Raw genomic sequence first — 27,915 nt, forward strand, 5'->3', positions numbered from 1 at the left:
ACATTTGCTTGAAAAAGAAAAATCCTTGTATAAATAAACCAGTGGAGTTCAAACCTATGTTGTTCAAGGGCCAACTGTACGTTTTTAAAAAATGCATATAGGAATGAATTTAAAGAATGAGCAAGGGCTATCTTTTGGCAAGTTTTACTTAGCAAGTGGAGAAGGCTTCTTTCCTTGGAAATAAAGCTTAAATTACTGAATTTGTGAATGTATTAGCCCTCCTGTTTGTCAGTTCTAGCACTCAACATGTGAAATTGGTCTTCATAAGTTCCTTACCTTTTGATATTCTTCTGTTTGCACTTTATCTACCACAATCCTTTATTCTGTATTCACTTTCTTCTTCCCACCTTTCCCACACTCCCTTATCCATAAACACTACCTGCTTTATGGGCTGTACAGAATCACAATTGTTCTCTGTTCAGAATGAGCCTACAAGCCTTTTCAAATCCTTTCAGTACTCACTAAGGGGAGTTCTTTTTTTTAAAAAAAAAGAAAGAATATGATGGACAAAGGTTTACAAATTAAACATAGTCTTATTTGAAGTTTCATTTTATTTCAGTCTATAAGTATTGCTATTTGTTTAAAGCACTCATATAAATCCATTTCACCCAAAAAGGAAACGTAAAGTGCTTCTAGCAGTACAAGCACGGTTGGCATGGCCTTTCCAAAGGTCTTCCACTAGAGTCTAGAGAAAATCTAAATATAGTCATCCACAAACTGGATGTTTTTATTTTCTGAGCCATTAGAGATTTTCAAAATCACTTTGATTTTTAAAAACCCATCAAATGTGAATCATGGCGGGGAAGACCACTGAGCTGATTTCTGATAACTAAGTTATCACTGAACATAATTTATCATATATGGCTACTGGCATCATGAAGACCTTGGGGTAGGGAAGACTTTTTATGAGAAATATAAACATCACTTGTGTAGGAATCACCAGGTGTCCCTAGAGCAGTTTTGTACTAAAGACTTCTAGTGTTTACTCCCTCACCACGGTACTCCAGCCCAAGAGCCAAGAGCACAGTGGTCAAACTCACTGAAGGTTTTTACAACAAGAAACCAGTGGAGGTATTGTGAGGTACTACAACTTTGAGGCACAATCTAAATACTAAAAATGATTATGAAATCTTGAGCTGATTGATGCCCTCTTAAATCCATTAATAATCCATGAAAGTGATTTCACATGCCTAGCCTGCTTTCTTTCTCACATGACAGCTGGGAGTATTAAATGAGATAAAGTTGCAGCCTAGCCCAGTGTCTGGGTACCATATCATTTCCTTCCTCCTCCCCTTTCCCAAATAAATAAGGTTAGTCCTTGAACTTTAAATGTACTTTGTAATAAGAAGAAATTACTTTTTCTATCAGTATCCTTGTCAGCATGATTTTGAATTGCTCTCAAGAGTACCTTCTCTTTTGTAAAATAAACACTTTGTACTTTACTGAAAGAACACTAGTGTTCTTTCCTTTCCGTTGTGAAAAAAGTTGTTTCTGAGGAATTGAAACCCCAGAAGATAACTACAACAAAAACATGTTAATTTTTTTTTTTTAAATGATGATTCAAAGGCAGATTTGAAGAGAAGTAATATTTAGGTAGCGAAGAAGGCAAATGCAGCCTCTGAAGGGAACTCTTCTAATTATTACCTAAAAAATAAAGTTACACAACTATATTCAAGGACATAAGATAAAGCACTGCTTGAAAACCAGAATGACTGAACAGTTAGGTGAAAAGGAACAGCTGAAATAGGAAGGGGAAATGGACTGAAGAATAATTTGAATCGGGACAGTGATCCATCAGTCCTAGAAGCTTCTGGTATGTAAATATCTTGAATCACATTGTTTCCTTTCTTCTGAAATCTCAAAGGAGAATTCTCACAGCACTACATTAAAGTTGCCATTTTGTTAGGATTCAAAATTTCAATCCAGTAGCCATCAGGATCTTGAATAAATGCCAGGCCTTTCATTTTACCTGTAAATTGAAAATTTTCATTATTGAAAAGACTAAAAAGAAAACACCATAAAAATGTTTTTCTTTCTTTGAGACAAGGTCTTGCTCTGAATGTCAGGCTGGAGTGCATGGGATGATCACGGCCCAAAGCAGGCTTGACCTCCTGGGCTCAGCCTGCCAAGTAGCTGGGGCGACAGGCACGCACCACCTTGCCTGGCTAATTTTTTGATTTTGTAGAGGCGGGATCTCAATGTACTGCCCAGGCTGCTGTCAAACTCCTGGCCTCAAGCAATCCTCCTGCCCTGCCTCCCAAAGTGGTGGGATTACAAGCACAAACCACTGTACCTGGCCTTAAAAACTTTTATTAATTAAAGATTTACTTTGCATTTTAATGAAGTACATTATTTTGTTTACAGTTTTAAATTTTAAAAATTCTTATTGTCAGAAAAGTATGAAAAGTCATACTTTTCATAATGACTAAAATGTTACCTTGCACACATTGCAAATACCAGCCCTCCTGAAATAAACTGTGGGACTGGCTGCATCTTTTAGGTATCAGGCATTTGCCTCACCTTCATGATACCACACTACCAGTTCAGTAGTTACAGAAATTGTCTTAAAGAAGAAAAAGAAAATAGGGAGGTGCTGAAGGGAGCTGGTAGCATGGCTTACCCCCACAACCAAAAGACCCAGATGCTTGGGTCATACAAACCCTTTCAAACACTATCCTAGGCAACCCAAGCTCTCCGAGAGTCTTTCTCCCAGGAATTCAAAACTGAGATTGAGAGTCTAGTATGTCAGAGCTGTTTGCTTAAATGCAAAAATGTGACCTCAGAAATTTATCTGGGGAACATTATGTTGAATTGGTTTGACTCTTATCTCTGCCTCCTTTCCCCAAGATCAATCCTAGAGGAACACAGATGGAAAATGCAGGAAAAAGAAAGAAAGAGAGAAAGAAAGAGAAAGAGAGAAGGAAGGAAGGAGGGAAGGAGGGAGGGAGAGAGAGAAGGAAGGAAGGAAGGAAAGAAGGAAGGAAGGAAGGAAGGAAAAGAAAAGGAAAAGAAAAGAAAAGAAAAGGAAAGAAAGAAAGAAACCCGGCTGGTGACAGCTGGGGAGAATGGGTGAGGATGGGGTGGGGTGACTGTTTTAACTTGGGCTGTGTGGGAGGTGGTAGTTCTGGCCTGGACCAGAAGGCAGTGCATAATGGCTGCGAGAGAACAGAGTTTTGCTCTTGCTCCTCCCTCACTGCTGTGTGCATCGGCACCTGCCCTCTCGCTTGTTCAGATGTCCTTACCAGTAAACAAGGGCAGTGCAGGAGCTTGTGCTTGTGAGAAACTGAGAAAAACTGGTAGGGCCGAATGATCTCCCCAGCCCTCTCTCCACGCCCAGGGCTAGGGAATAACACTATCGGAAGTGTCTCCTACTAATACTCTTCCCTGAGGGATGAAGTGGGAAGATCCAACCTGAAGAGGTGTTTTGTGGAAGGTGAAATAAGTTTAAGTCTCATTTCTAGGTGCCTAGGAATCTCTGGCCTAGGCTTATCCAGCCCATTGTCCTGAGATCATGTGGGTTGTTAAGGACAGGGATCTGGCCATTCTCCTATTCACACTGCTTGATGTGTTAGAACAGCGAACAGTTGCAGGGGAAAAAAGCTCAGAGGCGAAAATAATAATTTGAGAAACATAACCATAAAAAACCCCCAAAACAATGGACTGTAGATTCAAACAGAAGAAATATTAGAATAATGGACCAAGAGCTATTTTTGTTTTTTTTCTGGAGACAGGGTCTTGCTCTGTCGTTTATACTGAAATGAAGTACAGTGGATCATAGCTCACTGCAGCCTCCAACTCCTGGGCCCAAGCAATCCTCCCACCTCAGCCTCCCGAGTAGCTAGGCATACAGACTACAGGCATGTGCCACCATGCCCAGAAAATTAAAAAAAAAAACTTTTTGTAGAAACAAGGTCTTCCTATGTCACCCAGGCTGGAATGCAATGGCACAATCATAGCTCACTGCAGCCTTGAACTGCTGGCCTCAAGTGATCCTCCCGATCCTCCCAATCCTCTGCCTCGGCCTCCCAAAGTGCTGCAATTACAGGCATGAGCCACCATGCCCAGCCCCAAGGACTATTTAGACATGTAAAAGTAATGACCGGCCGGATGTGGTGGTTCACATCTGTAATCCCAATACTTTGGGAAGCTGAGGCAGAAGGATCACTTGAGGCCAGGAGTTTGAGACCAGCCTGAGATACATAGTAAGACCCTGTCTCTACAAAAAATAAAAAATTAGCCATACATGGTGGCATTTGCCTGTAGTCCCAGCTACTCAGGAGGCTGAGGTGGATTATTGTTTGATCCCAGGAGTTTGAGGTTGCAGTGAGCTATGATCACACCACTGCACTCCAGCCTGGGCAACAGAGCAAGACTCTGTCTCAAAAAAAAAAAAAAAAAAAAGTAATAAACAATATGAAATATTACCAATATGAAAAAAAGAACAAGAACATATTAAGCAAACTAAGCGAAAATTAGAGATCAAAATTATAACAGGTGTTTAAGAACAAAATAGATGAATTAAATATCAGAACAGATACATTTGGGAGAAAATTAGCTAATTGGTATTCCAGTTTGAGGAAATCTCCCAGAATGCAGGCAATGACAAAGAAATAATATAAAAAGCTTCTAGAATAAAACAGAATATACAAAGGAACATGAATTGACAGATTTTTCAACAGCAACATCATATGCAAAAAGAAAATAGAAGAGTATTTTCAAGACTGAAGGAAATTAAACCTAGGCTTTTCCATAAAACTGTCCTTCAGACATAAAGGCATCATCCTCAGTTACACAGAATCTCAAAAGTTTTGCCTTAAAAACCCTTTAAAGGGCTGGGTGCGGTGGCTCATAGCTGTAATCCCAGCAATTTGGGAGGCTGAGGCAGGCGGATCACCTGAGGTTGGGATTTTGAGACCAGCCTGACCAACATGGAGAAACCCCGTCTCTACTAAAAATACAAAATTAGCCAGGCACGGTGGCGCATGCCTGTAATCCCAGCTACTTGGGAGGCTGAGGCAAGAGAATCACTTGAACCCCGGAGGTGGAGGTTGCGGTGAGCCAAGACCATGCCATTGCACTCCAACCTGGGCAATAAGAGCGAAACTCTGTCTCAAAAAACAAAAACAAAACCCCTTTAAAGACCATTTTGGTTGAGGTATTTAAATAAAAGAACAGAAAAATCCAAAAGATGCTAAAAAGGCTGGGCATAGTGGCTCACGCCTGTAATCCCAGTGCTTTGGGAGGCCAAGGTGAGAGAATCGCTTGAGCTCAGGAGTTTGAGACAAACCTGGGCAACATAGCAGGAACTCATCTCTACAAAAAAATAAAACAATTAGCTGGGTGTGGTGGCATGTGCCTGTGGTCCTAGCTACTTAGGAGGAGGCTGAGGCAGAGGATTGTTTGAGCCCAGGAGTTTCAAGGCTATAGTGAGCTATGACAGTGCCATTGCAGCACCCCAGCCTGGATGAGAGTGAGATCCTGTCTCAAAGGAGACACTACAAGAGATATATGAAGAAAAAGTGATCAAACACCGTGATATATTTATTATTATCTTTAAAAAATAAAATCAATACTATCCTACTCTAGGTAATAGTGACACAAGGAGGATGGAGTGAAGCAAATTCCTTTCTTATTGGGGAGAAGATTTGGATATTAAATATATATATATATTTGTGATGGAGTCTCACTCTGTCGCCGAGGCTGGAGTGCAGTGGCACGATCTTGGCTCACTGCAACCTCCACCTCCCAGGTTCAAGCAATTCTCCTGCCTCAGCCTCCTGAGTAGGCGGGACTACAGGCGCCCGCCACCACGCCTGGCTAATTTTTTATTTTTGGTAGAGACAGGGTTTCACCGTGTTAGCCCAGATGGTCTGGATCTCCTGACCTTGTGATCCGCCCGCCTTGGCCTCCCAAAGTGTTGGGATGACAGGCGTGAGACACCACGCCCAGCACTGGATATTAAGTGTTTTAATTTTTTTAAAAAAGGATCGAAATTAAACAGTGAAATATTTCAAATGTTTAGATTGAGACTCTGAAATATTTAATATTTCAATTTTAATTTGAAATAGTTCAGAAAGAGATCTAAATAAAATAATAACAATTCATGTAAACCCAGCAAAATCCATACATAGGCTATTTCAAAAAACCTACCTAAAACTTAAGGACATACAAAGGTTGTAAAAGATGAAAAAGAAACACCATGTGATTATAAACTAAAGAGAACTGGTGTCGTTATATGAGCATCAGATAAAATGGACTTTAAGGAACTTATTTTTGGGCGGAAAGATATACACTGAAATAGTGAAAACTGGTGGCCAATGAAAGAAAGTGGTGGGGTCGGGCAGTGGGAGAGGGAGCCTAGGGTTTTGTTGGCTGTGCAGGTCCTGTGTCTAGTCCCTTGGAAAGCCACCCTAGTTGCTGTCTTTCAGTTCCCTAAAATACCCAGATATTCTTCCAATCATTTCTCTTTTTTAAAACTCTGGTTGAAGTGGAGACTTCTGTTACTTGTAGCCAAAAGGGTTTTACTACAACAGTGGCCTCTGTAGGTGGTTAGTAAATATCAACTAAAGACAGGCCTGAACACAGTAAGTAGTAGACTCACCATCATCAGGTTTCTTCACAAATTTGACTCCCAGTTCTTCAAACCTTTTACAAGCACTGTATACATCAGGAACAGCAATTCCAATATGACCTTATGTGATACCCCCCGAAAAAAGCAGAGAGAAGGAAGAAATAATTATAACAGGGTGTCCAAGTACCACAAGTAGATTCCAAAACTTGTTTATTTCAAAACATAAGGCACTTGGGAACAGACTTAGGTAGGTTCAAAATCTATAATACATTAAAGAACAAATATAGGTCTAATGGGCTGGGTATAGGTAGTTAATTAGTTGCCCTGAATTATAAATTATTTAAAATTAATCAATATCAGCTCATATACAGTCTAATCAGTTAAGAATAATCGACACCAAAAAACAGTAATCATTTACTAATACTTAATAGGTTTGTGGTTGGCATTGACTATAGCAGCCAGCTGAAGCCTGCAATACTGTCATCTTGATTGAGAGACTGGAGAGCAAGGCAGAAGTGTATGTGCTAGCAGAAACTGGGATTAGTATTAACTACAGCTTTAAAAAAAAAAAAAAAGTCTACTGGAAATTAATTCTGGGACTTAAAAGTAAATCATGGTGAGATGGTAAATGTAATTTTAGATCGAGACTCTGAAATTAAACAACTCCTAAATAAGATTATTTGTGGAAAATAAAAATAATCATATCTCTAATAAATTGATCATACTTAATTAGGACATTAATGTTTTAGGTTTATTAAAATCATAATTATATACATAATACAAAATCACACAAATCTACATATATCACATAAAAACAGGCAAACTTACCAAATCCTCGAGGGTCTGAATTGCCATTGTGGTAACTCTGGGTCTCATCATCTTCAGTGCCCCAATTGCTACAAAAGGAAGAAAAACATAGCTACAATGTCCTAGGGAATAGATATTCTGAAAAGAAAGTAACATCTTTGAAATCTTACCATGTTTATATGCTACTTTACATAATTGGCCTAACCCCTGCTACAAAAATATTAAGTTTTCAACTATAGAAAGGACAAATGGCCAAAGTATGATTTTAACGAGACTAAGGAGACAGTAAATACAGGTACTGGACAAGAACAATAATAAGAATAATAATAATGCTCATTTATTGTGCTAAGTACTTTATATTTCATTTAAACCCTTAAAACAGCTCCATGGGCTAGGTGTGAACATCTCCATTTTATTGATGAAACTGCCACTTACTTGTTTAGAGTCACAGACTCATATCTAAGCCTGCCTGATTCCAAAGCTTTATTTTGAATCAAGGGACACACGAAATCACACACTCTGAAATCAATCTCTTTTAAAGTATGCAGATAAACAACGTAAAGAAATTGCGTACATTTTTAAGTGCTCAAGTTATAAAAATACCAAATTTGAATGTTAATTATTACAAAATGGTTTGAAGAGTTTCTAAAGGAACACATGATATCATATTTCTGGATCCAAAATGTAGCAAAATAATAAAAGAACAAAATTTTGGATGCTGAAAGACTAATTATAGTACCTAAAAATTAGTTAGAGACAAACAGGCAAATATCTTACAATTTCAGGGTCTTATATTCTCTTATCTAAAAGACAAATGGAGGCTGGGCGTGGTGGGTCACGCCTGTAATCCCAGCACTTTGGGCGGCCGAGGCGGACGGATCACGAGGTCAGGAGATCGAGACCATCCTGGCTAACATGGTGAAACCCCGTCTCTACAAAAAATACGAAAAATTAGCTGGGCGTAGTGGCGGGCGCCTGTAGTCCCAGCTACTTGGGAGGCTGAGGCAGGAGAATGGAGTGAATCCGGGAGGCGGAGCTTGCAGTGAGCTGAGATCGCGCCACTGCACTCCAGCCTGGGCAACGGAGCAAGACTCCGTCTCAAAAAATAAATAAATAAATAAAAATAAAAGACAAATGGGCCAGGCGTGGTGGCTCATGCTTATAATCCCAGCAGTCTGGGAGGCCGAGGTGGGCGGATCACTTGAGGCCAGGAGTTTGAGACCAGCCTGGGCAACATAGTGAGACCTTGCCTCTATGCCTCTACCAAAAACAAACAAACAAAAATTAGCCGGGTGTGGTGGCACACATGTGTAGTCCAAGGTGCTCAGGAGGCTAAGGCAGGAAGACTACCTAGAAGTTAGAGGCTTCAGAGAGCCTGTCTCTAAAAAAAAGAGATCTCATTTGCCCAAGAACAATACAAAGATCAAAAGATGCATGAAAAACACTTCAATATATTATTACAAATGTGAAGTGATAGGCAGACCTGGTTTGAATTATACTGGTCAGTAAACAAAACAAAAAAGATTTTTTAAAACTACCTTAAAAAATCTATAATATATATAAATATAGAAACTCATACTCACTGTGTCAGCTCAAGTGTAGCTTTTCTGGAGAGCGCCCAGGCTATTTTTTCATCTTTTTCTTTAGGGATGTCATTTTTATCCTCATAAGCCAAGAAATAGAGTGAAAACTTCATAGTGGGAAAATCACATTTTTGGATTAGCCTGCAATGAAAAAACAACAAGCCTGAATCATTAACAACAGGAAAGGCTAATTCATACTATAATCAACATAACTTAATATTCAAGTTTTACTAAAAAGAAGAGCTATATGTAGTAAGCCTATTTTAATGGAATAAGCAGGAGGAGAAATCAGTGAAAAAATATCATTAAAAATGCATCTGTAAATATTTGAAATACAAAAATAAAAACTTCTGTAATTCATCAGTTCTGTAAATATAGTAACATTTAGCTGAAATTATGGTACTTGTTAATAAACAGAAACAGCTATCTCCAAAAGAGAACTGTGTTTATTTGTACTGAAAAATATAAAGAACCTTGTTGCTATTTCATATATATACACACATACAAACACATATATAAATATATCATTCAGTTAAATAAACACATTTATTGAGTTCTTACTATGCCAAAACATCTAGGAAAGGAAATCAAGGATAGGTGGTAAGAAAGAAGGAGGAAGGACAGACTAGTATCACAGAAGACGTGAATGTCAACAGTAAGGTGGCTAACAGTATCAGATACTGTAGAAAGGTCAAACAGTATTAAGACTAAGAAAAGGTCATGAGATATGGAAAGGTCCCATGAGAGCAATGTCAGCAGCGTGGGGAAGCATCAGCTGGATTACACTGTACTGGGGAGAGAGAATGGCAGGTGAGCAGGTAAAACAGTAGCAAGCATGGCAGTGACAATGGGGAGGTAGGCGAAGGAGCAGAGGGCAAGAAATATTCTGGAACAAAGAAGACTTACGCTTCTCTGAGGGGAAAGAGACAGTAGAAGAGACTGATGGGAGAGAAAGAGTGAATGAATTATGAATCCTGAGGTTTTAAGAAAGATAACTGAAGTCCTGAACCTTAAATGACTTTAAATGGTATAGGATTATTTGGCAAGGAGTAAGGTGGCATGAGAATGCATATATGATTTTCTTTAGATTATTCAAAGATGACTTTGTTCATAATCAATAAGAGCAAATGGCTCTTATTGCCATATAGCAAATGGAAAGTTTCTAGAGTTCTGCTTCCAATCTTTTATTTCATTATCACTGCTATATAATAGACCTTGGCCCACTTAGATCCTTGCATTGACTTATCACAAATAAGATTTACTCTAACATGTTTACAATAAAGTATCAAACACCTCAAATACTCCAATCATGAAAAACAATCTCTGCACCTACCAAAGCAGACTACACAACCCTCATGGACCAATCAGTTGGGACTGAAGGAAATGAAACTGTTGCAACTTGCCTTTCTCAGCTGTTCAAATCTTCCAGCTTACTGTCAACTTGTACCCTGTTTGGGGGCTCTGCACACGAAGTCAACATTAGAGCCCATCAGACAATGGATACAGGTTCCAGCCCTGCCATATGCCAACTGTGGGATTTGGAGCTAGTAACTTCATCTGGTTAAGCTTTGGTTTCTCTGTCTGTGAAATGGGGATAAAAGCTACCTCCTAAGACTGGTGTGAAGACTGAACAAAATAACATTTGAAGTGCCTGGCAAAAGTGTTCAATAAATCTGTTTTCATTTTGTCCTTTAAATATATCATAAATATATTCATAATACCTTTTTCTAGAAAAAAAATCACAAGAAATTGGACAGCAGTTATCTCTGGGGAGAAGAACTTGGGGAGGGAAACTATTACTTTTCATTTTGTATTTTTCTGAACTGGTCAAATTTTCTAAATATAGACATATATTACTTAAATTTTTCTCTCAATGTGAATGGAAGTTATCTAGGCACTAAATTTAAAGATTATTTTATTATTCATGTATCTATATGCTCAAAAGCAAAATGCTCACATAACTTAGGGAAACAAATCAACAATATGACAAAATTATTTCTCAATATACCTCAGTAAAGCTGGAGAAAAAAAGAAAAATAAACATGCTTTAAATATGCTTTAGGATTGCAAGATCAGTGGATATGACCTATTGAGCAAAAGAAAACACAGCCTAGAAAAATAGAACAGATGGTCACTTTTAAGTAAACCCATTGGTTTTCTGAGTAGTAAGTTCTTATTATCTATAACTTTTCTGAAGTAAACAAGAGGCTAAAAGTGGCTAGAACATCAAAAGGGGTCTGAACACATTAAGGATTTAGCTGGGAGCGCTCAGAGAAGGGAGACTGGAGAAAATATAACTATTTGTGTCTTGTTTTGCCCTTTCAGGCTGGCTGGGATAGAGAAGAAAAAGAACTTACGAGAGAAGCCCTGTCCAGCCAGGCCTAATCACAGACTCCTGGCCAAAAGAACTTCTGTTACTTCTGAAACAAACTTTAAGATGGGTCTGAAAACACTCTCCAGATTTGCAAAGCTATATATTTAAACATTAAGGTGCCAATAAGTACTTGACTTACGTCATTCCAAGAACTCTAGTATAAAAATCCAGTGACTTCTTAGGATCCTTCACTCGTAGCATGGTCTGCTGCAATAGAAAATCCTATGGAAAAATATTTATATTAAACATCTTTCACTTTTACCATTTATTACCAACATTAATTGTGCTTTCTGTAACAAGATACAAACACAATTGTTAACCTACCACCTACAACTTGCAAGGGCTCTCTGCCCAGTGGTATCTTCTGGTTGCAGGCCCCTGTGTGATGCAAGTCCAAAGTGTCAGAAAGTTTCCACTGCAGGAATGACCTTCAACCAATGGTCGATAAAAAACCTGGCATCCCTGTCCCTTGGTGGGACAATTCAGAGGCAGGTACCACAAAGTCCCTCAAAGAATCCCCAGCAGGATTGAACCTCAGTTGCCCACAGTGGTAATCCACTCGTATACACCTATGATCACCCTCTCTCCCTAACTCTGCAGAGCTCTCTGTGACCACTTCTCAAACAACTTAAAACCACACCATTCTCTCTAGTCTGCTTTGGGGCTACCCAAACTAAGACACTGATTTTACACATAAAGAGGTTGATCACTACAATATTTGTTGAATGAAGGCATAAATGCCCTTCTAGAACCATTTACTGGTGACCACGCAAATTAGCAAAGAGTTACTCCCAAGATCCTAGACTCCTAAATAACTAAAAGGGTAAAAAGTTACTGTTGCTAACACCTTTGGGAAATTCAACTTACTTATCAGGAAACAGAAGGCTTGACTGAGAAAAGGGTAGAAGGTATGTAAATTCATGGAGTTAAGATTATTAATAGCATTAATAATTCTACTTAGGACTTAACTAGGTGTAATAACTCTATATGGTATTACTGTCGATATTCATACCCCATGTTGTAGATGAGAAGCTGACACTGAGTAATTAACTGTTTAAGGCCTCTAAGTTTTGGTGTCCCTTTACCATTGGTATGTACCTTCCAGACCATGAGTCTGTGAACCTCACTGGTGCTTCCTAACAGATTTTTTTTTTTTTCTGTTATACTCATGGCTTGAGAAAACAGGCCTGAAAATTCTGACCACTTACTTTGGAGCCACATGCCATCTTTCTCCTATATAACTCACATCATATAAAATACAAATATAGTTCATTCAGCATCATTAGGAAATTATATTTTTCTCTTTTGCTAAATTTTAAGTAAATGAAACATACTCTTTTAAGCATTAAAATTCTCATTTAAAACAAAACTAGCCTAAAAACTACTTTATCTTATTAAAACTGATCTTAATAAATATAATAACTAAATTCTTTATTCGCAGCTTATAATCACATGCCAGGCAGGTTACATGTTTCTAGAACATTTGGGTTGCTTTTCTCAGTCAGATGCTACAGTCCTAAAGGTCTCGATTTTATCAAGCAGCTGAGAAAGAGAAAAGTAGCTCTGCACATCCAAGTGCTGGCCTGGTACTCACAGCTGGGCCTTGGTTTTCTCCTGTTGAGCATATATAAAGTCACTCTGTGGCTGCCATGATGTGATACCAAAATAAAAAAAAAAAAATTTAAAGCAGCAAGACCATGTCCACTTCATATTCTGGTCTAAGTATATATTAAAACAAGGCACTATGAACACTACCAAAATAACAAACATCCTTCTTTCCCAGCTAATATGAGTGGTAGCTGCTTCTCTATTGATTACAATGTTTGCTTGAGGAAGCCACCTGCAGGACAAAGTCTTATGTATGATCTTTCAGGCCCGACCACACACAATCACACAGACTTTAGCTGGCAGGCCTCATGGGGGAGATCTGTCCTCCCAGCACTGGTTCTCAGTCTCAGGAGGGAGCACTGCAGTCTCTGGAGGGAGGTGCAAGTAAGGACTAAATTCTAAAGATGTCCTTCCTTATTCTCTCAAACACTAACCTAGGTGCTGCTGTGAGAGACTCTGAGATGAAATTAAGGTCACTCATCAGTGGACTTTAAAATGGGATTAGCCTGGATTACTGAGGTGGATTCAATGTAATCACACAAGACCTTAAAAGCAGGAGAGAGAGAGAGTGAGCGTGCGCGCGCAAAGAAAGAAGAGGAGTGTGGCATAAAGGGAAGTGGGACAGATTCCAAGTGTGAGAAGGGGCCAACCTGCAGGTGCTGGCTCTGAGACATGGGGCACATGTGCCAGGAGTTAAAGGCAGCTGCCCTCTGCTCCCACTCCACCATACCCATCCACGCCTGACAGCCAGCAAGGAAGCTGGGACCCCTGTCTGACAGTGGAAAGAAACTGAATTCAGGCAACAATCTAAATGGATTTAGATGCAGATTCTTCCCCAGAGCCTCTGAGTAAGGAACACAGTCCTGTCAATACAGTGGGACAGACCCATGTCGGACCTCTAGCCTATGGAATTATGAGATAATATATTTCCAACCAAGCTGCACCCAACATTATTTGTTGCTCAGTTTTTTTAAAAAAGGATAAAATCTAAAAACTATCTTTTAAAATCTGCTTTGTAGTGACCCTGTTTATGTTTTGTTTCTTCAACATCTTTCTAGTACCAACATTAGTATTGGTACTTTACCAACGACTTTATCATTACTTCTGTTCAGACTACACAGGCTATACTCAAATCCATATATCTTAGGCACAGCATGTATTTTTTGTTATAGATGCCATGCCAAGTACTTGCCAAAGTTAGACAACCTTAACTATTCTATCCCATAGTCTATCATATCCTTATCTTACAATCTTTCTGGAAAACAACTGGAATCTCAAGAGTCCTCAAGAATTCATATTCTTGGCCAGGTGCAGTGGCTCACGCCTGTAATCCCAGCACTCTGGGAGGCTGAGATGGGCGGATCACGAGGTCAGGAGCTCGAGAATCAGACGGGTCAACATGGTGAAACCCTGTCTCTACTAAAAATACAAAAAATCAGCCGGTCGTGGTGCACGAATTAATATTATTTTTTTTCTTTTTTTTTGAGATGGAGTCTCCCTCTGTTTCCAGGCTAGAGTGCAGCAGTGAGATCTTGGCTCACTGCAACCCGCCTCCCGGGTTCAAGCGATTCTCCTGCCTCAGCCTCCCGAGTAGCTGGGACTACAGGCACCTGCCACCCGGCCCGGCTAATTTTTGTATTTTTAGTAGAGACAGAGTTTCACCATGTTGGCCAGGATGGTCTCGATCTCTTGACCTCGTGATCCGCCTGCCTTGGCCTAAGCATTCATATTCTTTGACCAAGATGTTCTCTTTCTAAAATTCTAAGGAAATAATTACTCTGACAAAGATTTATGTACAAAGGCATCCATCACAACACTTACACAATAACTATGTGCCAGATGCTGTTCTAAGAGTCACAGAAACTAATCCATGTAATCTTCACAACAAGCCCATGAAATACATATTATTATCATCCCCATTTTACTGCTGAGAAAGTAAGTGGCAGAGAAAAAATTCTGGCCCAAGCAATCTGATTCCAAAGTCCTTGCTTTTAAACCACTAACTGCCTCTAACAAAGGAATAGTTAGATAGTATGACACAGGCATAAAAGAATATTATGAAAAACATTTAAAATGCTGCGTCAAGGTATATTAAATGGCATGGAGATATATACAGATGGTATACTAAGTCTAATGGCATGGGAATATATAAAACGGTATATTAGCTTTTAAAAACATTATATATATATACACACACATGCATATGAAAACAAATACCACTTAATATGCTATTGAGATTAATTATATCTTAAAATTAATGTTACAGACTTTAACTTTATTATTAAGAGAACTATGTACTATATCTGCCTAAACACATACACATAAAGAATATTAAAATTCACTTTAAAAAGTCTATACGTGGCAAAAAAAGTAAGATATATTCAATGTTAGTGAATTTATTTATAAAATAGAGGCTTATAAATCCTTTGCTACAAATTGTTAAATGGATATAAAAACAAGAAGGGCTTATTTTTAAGAAAATGATCAAGTTATTCTATGCTCAGATAACAGTTTTATTTTTATCACCAAAATAGTCTGTTAACTCCCTGTGCCTCTTGTGAACACTTGCATGATCTTGAGAAAAAGTTCCTGTTTTAAAAAGTTAAGTTCCTAAAAATTATTGCTGTTTATTGGTATGGTTCTAAAATATCGTTTAAAATACATGTATCTCCTGTTTTAAAAAGTAAGACTTATGCTATGCTCATGTCTTGTCTCACCTGATAGTCCTTAACTTTGTCTTTCCCTTATCATGCTTTAAATTTAGAACAATAAAAATAAGGTGTCTTTTATGCCTAAACTATCTTTGGTTTTACAGGGATGGCTACTGGGTGACAAAGATTTGCTCCTGTGCCTTATCAAAAGGTGGACAATAGAAATAATAAGGTTTTTTCCGGGGGGAGGGGAAGTGTCATTCTCCAAATTTAATTACAAAACTACTGTAAGAAAACTTTTTTTTTTTTTAAGACGGAGTCTCGCTCTGTCACCCAGGCTGGAGTGCAGTGGCGCAATCTTGGCTCACTGCAAGCTCCGCCTCCCGGGTTCAAGCGATTCTCCTACCTCAGCCTCCCGAGTAGCTGGGACTACAGGCACCAGCCACCACGCCCAGCTAATTTTTATATTTTTAGTAGAGACAGGGTTTCACCACATTGGCCAGGCTGGTCTAAAACTCCTGAACTTGTGGTCCACCCGCCTTGGCCTCCCAAAGTGCTGGGATTACAGGTGTGAGCCACCGCAACCGGCCAAGAAAACTTTAAAGGTACAATCAAGGATGTTTCTAGTACATGTCCTACCTGCCTACAATACAATCCTTACAAAACTGTAAAAGTGAGGCAAGGATGTGAACCAAAGGATTAAGGCCCCTTTAAGCACCAGTAAATGGATTTTTTTTTTTTTGGTATAAGGGATGAGAATTGGGTAGAGCTTCATTTTTAACCTAAGGATGTCCAATTGCTTCAGCACCATTTGTTGAGGCTAGCCTCCCTCTGGTGAACTGCTTTTTCATCTTTGTCAAAAAGCTGTTGGGCATACTAGTGTGGGTATATTTTGGGGTTCTCTATTTTGTTTCAATGTTCTATCTCTCTGCCAATACCACAGAGTAGTGATTACTGTAGCTATGTAAGTCTTAAAATCAGGTAGAAAAATTCTTCCCACTTTATTCTTTTCCAAAATGGTTTGTTATTCTAGTTTTTTTTGCCTTTCAATCTAGAATAACCCTGTCTCTGTCTAAAAAAAGTTTGATAAGGAGTGTGTTAAACACGTATATTGATTTGGGGAGAATTGATATCCTTACTGTGCTGAGTTTTCCAATCATGAACACAATAAATCTCTCCGTTTATTTAGATCTATGACTTTTTGCATCGCCATTGCTGTTTTCAGCATATGTGTCCTGTAAATGTTTATTAGATTTATATCTAAGTATTTCATTTTATTGGGCAATTGTAAATGGTACTGTATTTTTTAATTTTTGGTGCCTGTGTGTTCTTTGCTAGTATATAGAAACGCAATTGATTTCTGTATGTTTATTTTGTACCCTGCAACCTTGCTGAACTCATTTATGAATTCTGGGAGTTTTCTGTAAATTACTTATTATTCCCTATGTAGACAATCATGTCATCTTCAAATAAGGACAGTTTGATTTCTTCCTTTCCAACCTATATGTCTCTTATTTCCTTTTCTTGCTTTACTGCACTGTCTTGAACTTTCAGCACTTTGTCAAATAAGAGTGGTAACAGCAGACATCCTTGTCTTATTACCAAAATTAGGGAGAAAGCATCACCACTGAGTGTAATATTAGCTCTAACTTTTCAAGAGAAGCTCTTTATCAAGTTAAAGAAATGCCCCCTATTCCTATTTTTTTTCTGAACTTGAAAAAAATAATGAATGAGTGTTGAATTTTGTCAAATGCCTTTTCTGTACCAACTGATATGATCATGTGATTGTTCTTTACCCTCTTAATATGGTGGATTATACTGACTGATTTTTGTATACTGAACCAGCCTTGCATCCTAGATATAAACCTCACTTGGTTAAGGTGTATAATTCTTTCTATATATACTGTTGAATTCTGTTTACTAACATTTTGTCAAGGGTTTTTACATTTATATTCATTGGAGATATTGGTCTGTAGTTTTCTTGTACTGTATTCATTTGTTTTTGGTATCAGGGTAATATTACCTTTACCAAATGAATTGGGAAGTGTTCTCCCATCTTCGGTTTTCTGGAAGGGGTTGTATATAATTGATGTTAATTCTTCTTTTACATTTGGCAGAATTCTCCAGTGAAATCACCTGGGTCTGGACAAATCTTCTTTTGAAGTTTGTTAATCATAAATTCAATTGCCTTAAGTTATAGGACTCATCATATTAGTTCATATTGGATGAGGAATTGGTCCAATTCAAGTTGTCAAATTTATGTATACAAAGTTGTTTTTAGTATTCCCTTATCTTTCTTATGTCAGAAAGGTCTGTAGTGTATCCCCTATTTCATTCCTGATATCGGTAGTTTGTGCTTCTTTGTTTTCATTGTCAGTCTTGCTACAGGTTTGTCGATTCTACTGGTCTTTTCAAAGAACCAGCTCTGTTTTACCGATTTTCTGTTCTTAATTTCATTAATTTCTGCTTTTCTAATTCCTTCCTTCTGCTTCCTTTGGGTTTACTTTGCTTTTCATTTTCTAGTTTCTTAGGAGGAAGCTTACGTTATTAATTTGAGACTTTTCCTCTTTTATAATGTATGCAGTCAGTGCTATACATTTCCCCCTTTGCACTGTTTAGCTATGATCCCTTTTTCATTTTCCTTCAGCTCTCTCTCTCTCTCTCTCTATATATATATTTGTTTTGTTTTGTTTTGTTTTGTTTTGTTTTGAGACAGAGTCTAGCTCTGTCACCCAGGCTGGAGTGCAGTGGAGCAATCTCGGCTCACTGCAAGCTCCGCCTCCCGGGTTCACGCCATTCTCCTGCTTCAGCCTCCCGAGTAGCTGGGAATACAGGTGCCCGCCACCACGCCTGGCTAATTTTTTGTGTTTTTAGTAGAGACGGGGTTTCACCATGTTAGCCAGGATGGTCTCGATCTCCTGACCTCGTGATCCACCTGCCTCAGCCTCCCAAAGTGCTGGGATTACAGGCGTGAGCCACTGCACCCGGCCTCAGCTCAAAATATTTTTAAAAAGTTCCCAAGACTTCCTTTTTAATCCATGGATTATTTATTTAGAAGTGTGCTGTTTATTTTCCCAGTGCTTGAAGATGTTCTTATTATGTTTCTGCTACTGATTTCTAGTTTAATTCCACTGTGGCTGAAGAATACATCATTCAATTCTTTTAAATTTGCTGAAGTTGGCTTTAGGACCCAGGGCATGGTCTACTTTGGTATATTTTCTACAGACACTTGAAAAAAAAAGGGGAATTCTGTTGTTGTTGGGTGGAACATTCTATAAATACTAATTAGATCTTATTTGTTGATGGTATTGCTGAGTTCTTCTGTTTACTTGTTAATTTTCTGTCTAGTTCTATCAATTGTTGAAAGAGGAGTGTTGGCTGGGCTTGGTGGCTCATGCTTGTAATCCCAGCACTTTGGGAGGCTGAGGCGGCTGGATTGCTTGAGCCCTGGAGTTCAAGACCAGCCTAGGCAAGATAGTGAGACCCCATTTCTACAAAAAATAGAAAAATTAGCTGGGTGTGGTAGTGTACACATGTAGCCCCAGCTCCTTGGGAGGCTAAGGTAGGAGGAGCCCTTGAACCCGGGAAGCAGAGATTGTAGTGAGCCGAGACAGCACCACTGCACTCCAGCTTGGGTGACAGGAGTGACACCCTATCTCAAAAAAAAAAAAAAGAAAGAGTAGTGTTGAGGTCTCCAACTATAATTTTAGATTTTTCTATTTCTCCTTTCAGTTATATCAGTTTTGCTTCATGTGTTCCACAGCTCTGCTGTTTAGTAACATACATTTATGATTACTGTGTCATCTTGGTCAATCACAACTCTTTTATCACTGTATAATGTACTTCTTATGTCTGGTAATTTTCTTTGCCCCAAAGTCTACTTTATCTGATATCAAGATAGCCACTCCTGCTTTCTTTTGATGAATATCTGCATGAATTATCTTTTCTACCCTTTTACTTTTACCTTGTCTCTATCACATTGGAAGTGAGTTTCATGTAGACAGCATACAGCTGGGGCATGTTTTTTAATCCATTCTATCAATCATTGTCTCTTAATATATTTGTATCTAATGTAAGTACTGAAATGTTAGGGCTTAAGTTGGCCATTTTATTCATGTTTGTTTTCTGTTTGTTCTTCCTTTTTTAATGTTTTCTGTCTTCTTTTTGCCTTTCTCTGGGTCACTGGAACTTTTTAAAATTCAATTTTGATTTATCTATAGTGTTTTTGCATGTATAGCTTTTTAAATGGTAGCTCTAGGTGTTACTATGTATGTATATACATATGGCATATATATACATATACACATACACATATATACAGACATACATGTATATATGTATATACATATACCCATGTATATGTATATACACACACACATAACTTATCAGTCATTTGGTGACATCATTTTATTAGTTTGAACAAGGTACAGAAACCTCACCTCTCTTTACATTCCTGTACCTTCTCCCGCTTATAATTATCTTAAACATTTCTACTGCTGGGTTGGGGTGGAATTTTAGGTTCCTCATGTGTCTCCATTTACATGGCAAGAGGGGAAAGCCTGGCAGGATGAAAGTCCTGGCTCCCTACCCAGCCTTCCCCCACATCACCTTGGCAGGGGAAGGCTGGCAGCTCATTACATCTGGTTGGGTGAAAATCTAGGCTCCCCACTCAGCTTTTGCTGGCATGGGTGGGACTGAGGCCACAGTTTTCTCTATGGAGTTTAGTTGGAGTAGAGCAGTTATTGTCTAAAAGTTTTCTTTCTTGCCAGGAAATACTGCCCATTTCCAGGTCCTGTGGCTAGAGAGCAGGCTTTCATTAGGCTTTTTTTTGGTCTGTGTCCATCAGCATTTCCAGGCTACTAAGCTTCTTCAGCTTCAAGTCTGGGCTATATGAGGCAAAAAGAAAACTTAGGAAACTCATTGCCTTGTTGTTCCTAGGGTCTCAAGGTCCCTAGCCAGTCTACCTTCTTCTCACCACCTTTCAGAGTCTTCCAATGTTTGTATTATATATCATGTCCAGAGTTTTTAGTTGTACTTAGCAGGAGGAATAAGGAAAAGTATGTCTACTTCATCTTGTCAGAAGCAGAGTCTCTAAATGAATTTTATACAATTGCCTCCCACAATGGGATATGAGTGTATTTGGTTACAATATGTCTATTTTCAGGATGAATCGAAACTGGTCAAAAAGCTACAACAATGATAAAAACGTTGTTTGACTTTGTGTTTTCTCCCTACAAAATCTCAAATTTGCTTCTAGTGATGAAGATACTTATTTCTCTAGAAGTATTACTAGAGAGCTTTGTAAGAGGTTACATCTTAAAGTTAAAATCTCCATTGCCTCTTATCTTAGTCCATTTAGGTTGCTATAACAAAAATTCCATAAACTGGGTGGCTTATAAACAACAAACATTTATTTCTCACAGGTTTGGAGGCTAGGAAGTCCAAGATCAAGGCACTTGGAGATTTAGTGTCTGTCCTCATAGATGGTATCTTTGCACTGTGACCTCACATGGCAGAAGGGCTTGATCATTCTTTACAGTCTCTTTTATAGGATGCTAATCCTAATCATGAAGACTTTGTCCTCATGACCTACCTAATCACTTTCTGAAAGGCCCCACCTCCTAATACCTGCCTCAGGGATTAGGATTTCAACACATGAATTTTGAGGGGACACAAACATTCAGACCATAGCACCTTTATTACCCTCAGTCTGCAGAAAGGAGAAGTTCCACACTTGCATTAGCCATATTTTCAGAAATTAAAAAATTTCTCTGGTTTAAAAAATGTTGTCTTTCGACCTTAATAAGACTGAGACCAATTCCCTTTAGAGACTATCTACTTTGTCTCTCAAATAACTTTCAAAAGTGTTATATTGCCCCCAACAGAAAGCCTTCTTTTTTTTTTTTGAGATGGAGTCTCACTCTGTTGCCCAGGCTGGAGTGCAATGGCATGATCCCGGCTCACTGCAACCTCTGCCTCCCAGGCTATTCTCCTGCCTCAGCCCCCTGAGTAGCTGGGATTACAGGCATGCGCCACCATGCCTGGCTAATTTTTTTGTATTTTTAGTAGACAGGGTTTCACCATGTTGGTTAGGCTGGTCTCGAACTCCTGACCTCATGATCCACCCACCTCGGTCTCCCAAAGTGCTGGGATTACAGACGTGAGCCACTGGGCCTGGCCCAGAAAGTCTTCTTAAGGTTCAACTAAACATCCAGACTTATAAGACAACCATAGCCATAGGCCATACATGGTGCCAGTTTACTCAAAAGGGTATCCGTTAGGAAAGCACAGATTGCCAACAAAGAAGTATCAGGTGTTCCTCTTCAGTGGGAGTCCTTACAGGAGTCTACACAGATCAGGTACAGGGAGAAGATTCACACTGGATATGAATGAGAATCACCCTAGGGCAGAAGGCCCCATGTACCACAGGAGCCAGTATCTCTAGTAGCAACTCCATAGGCAGAACTTCCATAATTTCCACAAGGGACAGTTATAAGAGTCACTACAATCAGGGAAGTCCAAAGCTATGGCTTCCTTTCAAGTATTTACAATTCTCCCTCTCCAGATGCAATTTACCAATTGGGTTATTTTTACCATAAGCAACAAACACAATTTTTCATTGTTTTCTGGGAAACTAGGGAGTTAACGAAAAGTCAAATTTTCATAAAAGGGGAAAGGGTTTGTTAACTCTTTATTACTAGGTGTCACATCTCCCACAAAACAAAAGTGACCAAAGTTGTTTTCACCAGACTTTTAAAAATGAGCTTTTCAACTGCCTTCAGTGTATCTTGAGGAAAGCAAGAAGTCCTCACTACTTCCTGCCTAGACAATTATCTCTTTGCTTTTCACAGGCTTATCTACATGCAATTTGGAGTGATCTTTCCATAAAGAAAACCCTGTCATGTCATTTTTGGCTTAAAAATCAATACTTCAGTGGTTCCTCAACACATTTCACAGTCCCAAAAGCAACCACATATGTAGCTGTATACTTCTCTAACACCAACGGTTATCACCACTCCCCTAAACCAGTCATCTCAAACATTTTCTATTTCATACCCTTATCACTTAAATAGCAACCATTACAGGGTGAGAAAAACAAATGAATATAATGGGAATTCTCATCTTTTCTTTGAGTACCCTAATGATTGTTTTGGTCACCCTTCCCTCAAGTCCCACTGCTTATAACTTCATTCACTGTGTTACCCGTAGGTCCCTGCCTCAGTTCTCTGATGTCATTATGCCTTTATATATATTATGATTCTCTATGCCTTGAATAGTCAGCCATTTATCTGGCCATTGTCCTTCTTCCTTCCTCCTTTCCATTCCCTATTCTCCTTTCTACTGCATTCAATTCCACCAATCTACCTTGATTGGAGAGGGACCCCATCATATATATATATATATATATATATATATATATATATATGTATATGTGCATATATATTCATATATTTATATTATTTATAGATATATTTATATATTAATATATATTAATTTTTTATATTTTATATATTCATATATTTATATATGGAATGATGTGAAAATGGACATTGGCAGTGGTGGTAGAAATAATGGCAACACTGAGGACATTGTCTACCATATTAGTGGACACAGATACAGATAGTAAAAAAGAAAAGATCTCCAGATCACTACTTGGAAGGAGAATCTGACCTTTTTTTTTTTTTTTTTTTTTGAGACGGAGTCTTGCTCTGTTGCCAGGAGAATCTGACCTTTTAAAGAAAGTTAGCCCAGAGAGATTGCCCAAAATGTGACATAGCCATACATTCTCTGGACTTCCTTTATAATGAAGATGCAAATGATCAAAAAACAAGTTGACTTTGTGCCATTGCTGCTGTCTTCTTTACAAATGAGACCCTCATCACTTATCTCACCTTCTGGAAGAGCTTTTTAAGTGGCCTAATCACCTCCAGACTTGGATCCCTCCAATCTACTTTATAGAATACTTCAAAACCCTGACTCATTCCCCACTATGTATATACAATCTAACTTCCTTAGATGTGACACTCAAAGCTCTCTCCACAATCTGGCCCCAACCTACCATGTTAGCCTTTCCCACCACTGCTTAGATAACCTGAACTGCAACCAATAACATTTAACTAACTCTCCAGTACCTGCCCTGCATTGCAATTCTACCATCCTAAAACTGTTGTAGGAAGTCAGGGACCCCGAACGGAGGGACCAGCTGGAGCTGTGGCAGAGGAACATAAATTGTGAAGATTTCATTTTAATATGGACATTTATCAGTTCCCAAATAATACTTTTATAATTTCTTATGCCTGTCTTTACTTTAATCTCTTAATCCTGTTATCTTTGTAAGCTGAGGATGTACATCACCTCAGGACCACTGTGATAATTGTGTTAACTGTACAAATTGTAAAACTGTGTTTGAACAATATGAAATCAGCACACCTTGAAAAACAACAGAAAAACAGCGATTTTAGGGAACAAGGGAAGACAACCATAAGGTCTGACTGCCTGCGGGGTCAGACAAAAAGAGCCATATTTTTCTTCTTGCAGAGAGCCTATAAACGGACGTGCAAGTAGGAGAGATATTGCTAAATTATTTTCCTAGCAAGGAATATTAATATTAATACCCTGGGAAAGGAATGCATTCCTGGGGGGAGGTCTATAAACGGCCACTCTGGGAATGTCTGTCTTATGAGGTTGAGATAAGGACTGAGATACGCCCTCGTCTCCTGCAGTACCCTCAGGCTTACTAGGGTGGGGAAAAAACTTCGCCCTAGTAAATTTGTGGTCAGACCGGTTCTCTGCTCTCGAACCCTGTTTTCTGTTGTTTAAGATGTTTATGAAGACAATACGTGCACCGCTGAACATAGACCCTTATCAGTAGTTCTGCTTTTGCCCTTTGCCTTGTGATCTTTGTTGGACCCTTATCAGTAGTTCTGCTTTTGCCCTTTGCCTTGTGATCTTTGTTAGACCCTTATTAGTAGTTCTGCTTTTTGCCCTTTGAAGCATGTGATCTTTGTACCTACTCCCTGTTCTTACGCCCCCTCCCCTTTTGAAACCCTTAATAAAAACTTGCTGGTCTAAGACTCAGGCGGGCATCACGGTCCTACTGATATGTGATGTCACCCCTGGCAGCCCAGCTGTAAAATTCCTCTCTTTGTATGCTTTCTCTTTATTTCTCAGCCGGCCGATACTTATGGAAAATAGAAAGAACCTACGTTGAAATATTGGGGGTGGGTTCCCCCAGTATCAAAACACATTTTTGCTAAGATGTTTCCTTCATCAGAATGCCTTCCCATGTACTCTGCTGGAATCCTACCCAATCTATCAAGGCATGGGCCCATCACCACCATCTTTTTGATGTGTGCCCTGATCCCCACAGCTGAAATACAACCTTGAATTGTATCACTCTTCATAGTTTAGAGAACATAATACATGTCATTTTATCCTCATAGCAGCTCTCTGAGATATCTTTATGCTCCTTCTACAAACTCAGCCCAAGTGCCCTGGCAAGGTCACCGCAGCCAACAACAGAAGTGGGGATTCAAATGCAGGTCTTCAGGCTCCAAATACCCTGTGCATACCCCATTCCACTAATGCTACCTTTAAAAACCTCTACCTCCCAGGGTGCTCTCAGGGTGATTTATATTTCAATAGCACACTAACCCCAGGTCCATTGTATATTAGAGTTGATATAAGTTGGTGAAGGGAGGGAACCTCATCTTGTTTATCCCAGTATCCCCAAAGTACTTACCATCTTCCTTACATATAGCGTAAATGTATCAAGTGATCAAACTGAATTTAATTCACTGAGGTTTTTTTTTTTTTTTTTTTTTTTGGACAAAGTCTCACTCTGTCACCCAAGCTGGAATGCAGTGGCATGATCTCGGCTCCCTGCAACCTCCACCTCATGGGTTCAAGTGATTTTCCTGCCTCAGCCTCCCAAGTAGCTGGGATTACAGGTGCCCGCCACCATGCCCAGCTAATTTTTGTATTTTTAGTAGAGACAGAGTTTTGCCATGTTGGCCAGGCTGGTCTCGAACTGCTAACCTCAGGTGATCTGCCTGCCTCGCTCTCCCAAAGTGCTGGGATTACAGGCATGAGTCACTGCACCCAGCCTTCATTGAAGTTTTTTATTTTCCTTTATGGCACATTCCAAAATTACTGCTGGAGTCAGCACCCCAGAAGCAGAACAGGGTGGAGGTTGGAAGTGTGGGCTCCTCCCTGGGCAAATCACTCAACACCTCTATGTGCCTGAGTGTCCTTATTTGTAAAATGAAGATCATAATTATGCCTTCTTCATAGGGTTGTTGTTAGGATTAAATTAAACAATGTACTTAAAATAGCAAGCCAGGGCCTGGCACACTCAATATACACCAGCTATTATTATGTATTCCATTTTATGTCTCCACGTGGTATTCCCATGGCCAAAAATTACTGATCTCAAAATTAATTACTCCAAATCATCAAGAGAAATTTAGATACTGTGGAATGTAAATTAAGCTGCAAGGACATTTACTTAGTATATTTTATAAAGATCTCCCTGGAATCCTTTTTATTTGAAAAACCCATTACATAAAACCCCTAGTTATCTGGGAAAATACTTTACACTGAGTGACTCAATTTACATTATATGAAAAAACCAGGTATTAATATTAAGGGATATACAAGTGAGATGAGCATGACGGAATTTTTTTACCTTCCCCCTTAATTTTGCAATGACTAACATTTTTCTAAGCCAAGTACCAGGTGCTAGTCAAAAGTTTTAGCAATGAGATGTGTCTGACTCTTTGCCCTGAAGGTAAAGAACAAGCAGGGACCAGAGTCATGGACCACTTATCTACCCCTTTTAAAGGTCTGCACGAAGCACATATTCAATCTTCAAGGAATTTACAAATGATGTAGTCAAATAAATAAATACAAAGGTGTTTACAGACACTGATGACTTCACTGGAATAAACAGCGGTTATTGTGCCTGAAATTTTTTTTTTTTTTTTTTTTTTTTTTAGACAGAGTCTCACTCTGTCGCCCAGGCTGGAGTGCAGTGGCGCGATCTCGGCTCACTGCAAGCTCCGCCTCCTGGGTTCATGCCATTCTCCTGCCTCAGCCTCCCGAGTAGCTGGGACTACAGGCACCCGCCACCACGCCCAGCTCATTTTTTTGTATTTTTAGTAGAGACGGGGTTTCACCATGTTAGGATGGTCTCGATCTCCTGACCTCGTGATCCGCCCGCCTTGGCCTCCCAAAGTGCTGGGATTACAGGCGAGCCACCGCGCCCGCCAACTGTGTCTGATCTTAACAAGGCAACAGAAACACCACACCTGAGTGAGTTACACTGATTCTTACTCAATAAAGACATGTTCGGTAAGTGAAAGCCTTTGTATGCAACAGGTCATTTCTCTTACTGGGTCATTACTGTAAAACGAGAGGGTAAGAGAAGGAATTTCTAAGATTCCTTTCAGATCGAAACTCTATGATTCTGTAATCTCTCCTGGGCCCCACGAAGATGAGGAAGGCAAGAAGGGCGGTTGTGACCCACAGCAAAGGCCAAGCAAGCAAAAGTGAAATTCTGGGCGCGGTTAAACTTAGAGCGATCAAATTAGTTTGCAGGAGTTAAGACTGGAGTCAGGGTGGTAAGGAAAAACGAGGCTGGGCAGGACTGGTACAGGACAGGCATCTTTGAACCTATTTCTGGGAGTTCTGAAACTACTGTTCTCGTGGGCCTTGGCGACTGATTTGGGAAAGCTGACCCTGGGTTGGCCTGGCTTCCAGCCACCGTCGCAACATAAACAAGCCAATTCAAAACAGGGTCGCAGTCTTTGAAACTAGCTGAGGCAACGGATCCCCTCCACACTTCGCGGGCCCCACGATCGCCCCATCAAACACCATTATCCCTCTTCCCATCACACTCCCGTCCGCCCGAGGCCGGCGGACCTGCAGCGGCGGCAGAATGGGGTTGGATAGAATGCGGCCCGGTCCCGACCCAGCGGAGCTGGGGGAGCCGTTCCCTTCGGTCCTGTGCCTACCTTGGTACTGGGGTCCGCGTCGGAGCAGCAACTGAGGGCAGCCTCGTCCGTGAGGCCGCCGGACGGGGGCTGCGGTTCTGCCATGGCTGCACTGCAGTATCACAGACGACCGGACCCAAGGAACCGAGGAGTCACCCACACTCCGCCTCTGCCCTGTGCCGCCTTAACTAGGAATAGCGCGATGGCGCCGCGGGCGGGAGACCGCTGACTTCCAGCCAATCGCTGCGCGGAGAGCAAGTTGACTCTCTGCTGATTGGGTCCCAGTGAGTCAGCGCCTCCACCCACAGGACTATGCCTCAGACTACAA

The 27,915-nt window shown here is 39.7% G+C and overlaps 1 protein-coding gene across 1 annotated transcript; it reads right to left on the minus strand.

Annotated features, from left to right (window-relative positions):
• Window positions 1-533: 533 nt before the first annotated feature.
• GLO1 (glyoxalase I) lies at window positions 534-27,870 on the minus strand. The gene is made up of 6 exons (XM_001173775.8): window positions 27,609-27,870; window positions 11,475-11,557; window positions 8,962-9,102; window positions 7,400-7,467; window positions 6,602-6,691; window positions 534-1,969 (listed from the first exon to the last, which is right to left on the minus strand). The coding sequence occupies exons 1-6, from the start codon at window positions 27,690-27,692 to the stop codon at window positions 1,881-1,883; spliced, it is 555 nt and encodes a 184-aa protein (XP_001173775.3). The 5' UTR covers window positions 27,693-27,870; the 3' UTR covers window positions 534-1,880.
• Between the last annotated feature and the right edge of the window lie 45 nt (window positions 27,871-27,915).

This window comes from Pan troglodytes, chromosome 5 (assembly GCF_028858775.2).
Source record: "Pan troglodytes isolate AG18354 chromosome 5, NHGRI_mPanTro3-v2.0_pri, whole genome shotgun sequence".
Taxonomy (NCBI): domain Eukaryota; kingdom Metazoa; phylum Chordata; class Mammalia; order Primates; family Hominidae; genus Pan; species Pan troglodytes.

Bases quoted from the DNA above. Each gene is read 5' to 3' on its own strand.
- GLO1 (XM_001173775.8), bottom strand. From the start codon at position 27,692: ATGGCAGAACCGCAGCCCCCGTCCGGCGGCCTCACGGACGAGGCTGCC. The intron at 6,692-7,399 runs GTAAGTTTGCCT...GTATCACATAAG, and splicing joins TTCAGACCCTCGAGGATTTG to GTCATATTGGAATTGCTGTT. The intron at 1,970-6,601 runs GTGAGTCTACTA...TTCAATTTACAG, and splicing joins TGTGAAGAAACCTGATGATG to GTAAAATGAAAGGCCTGGCA.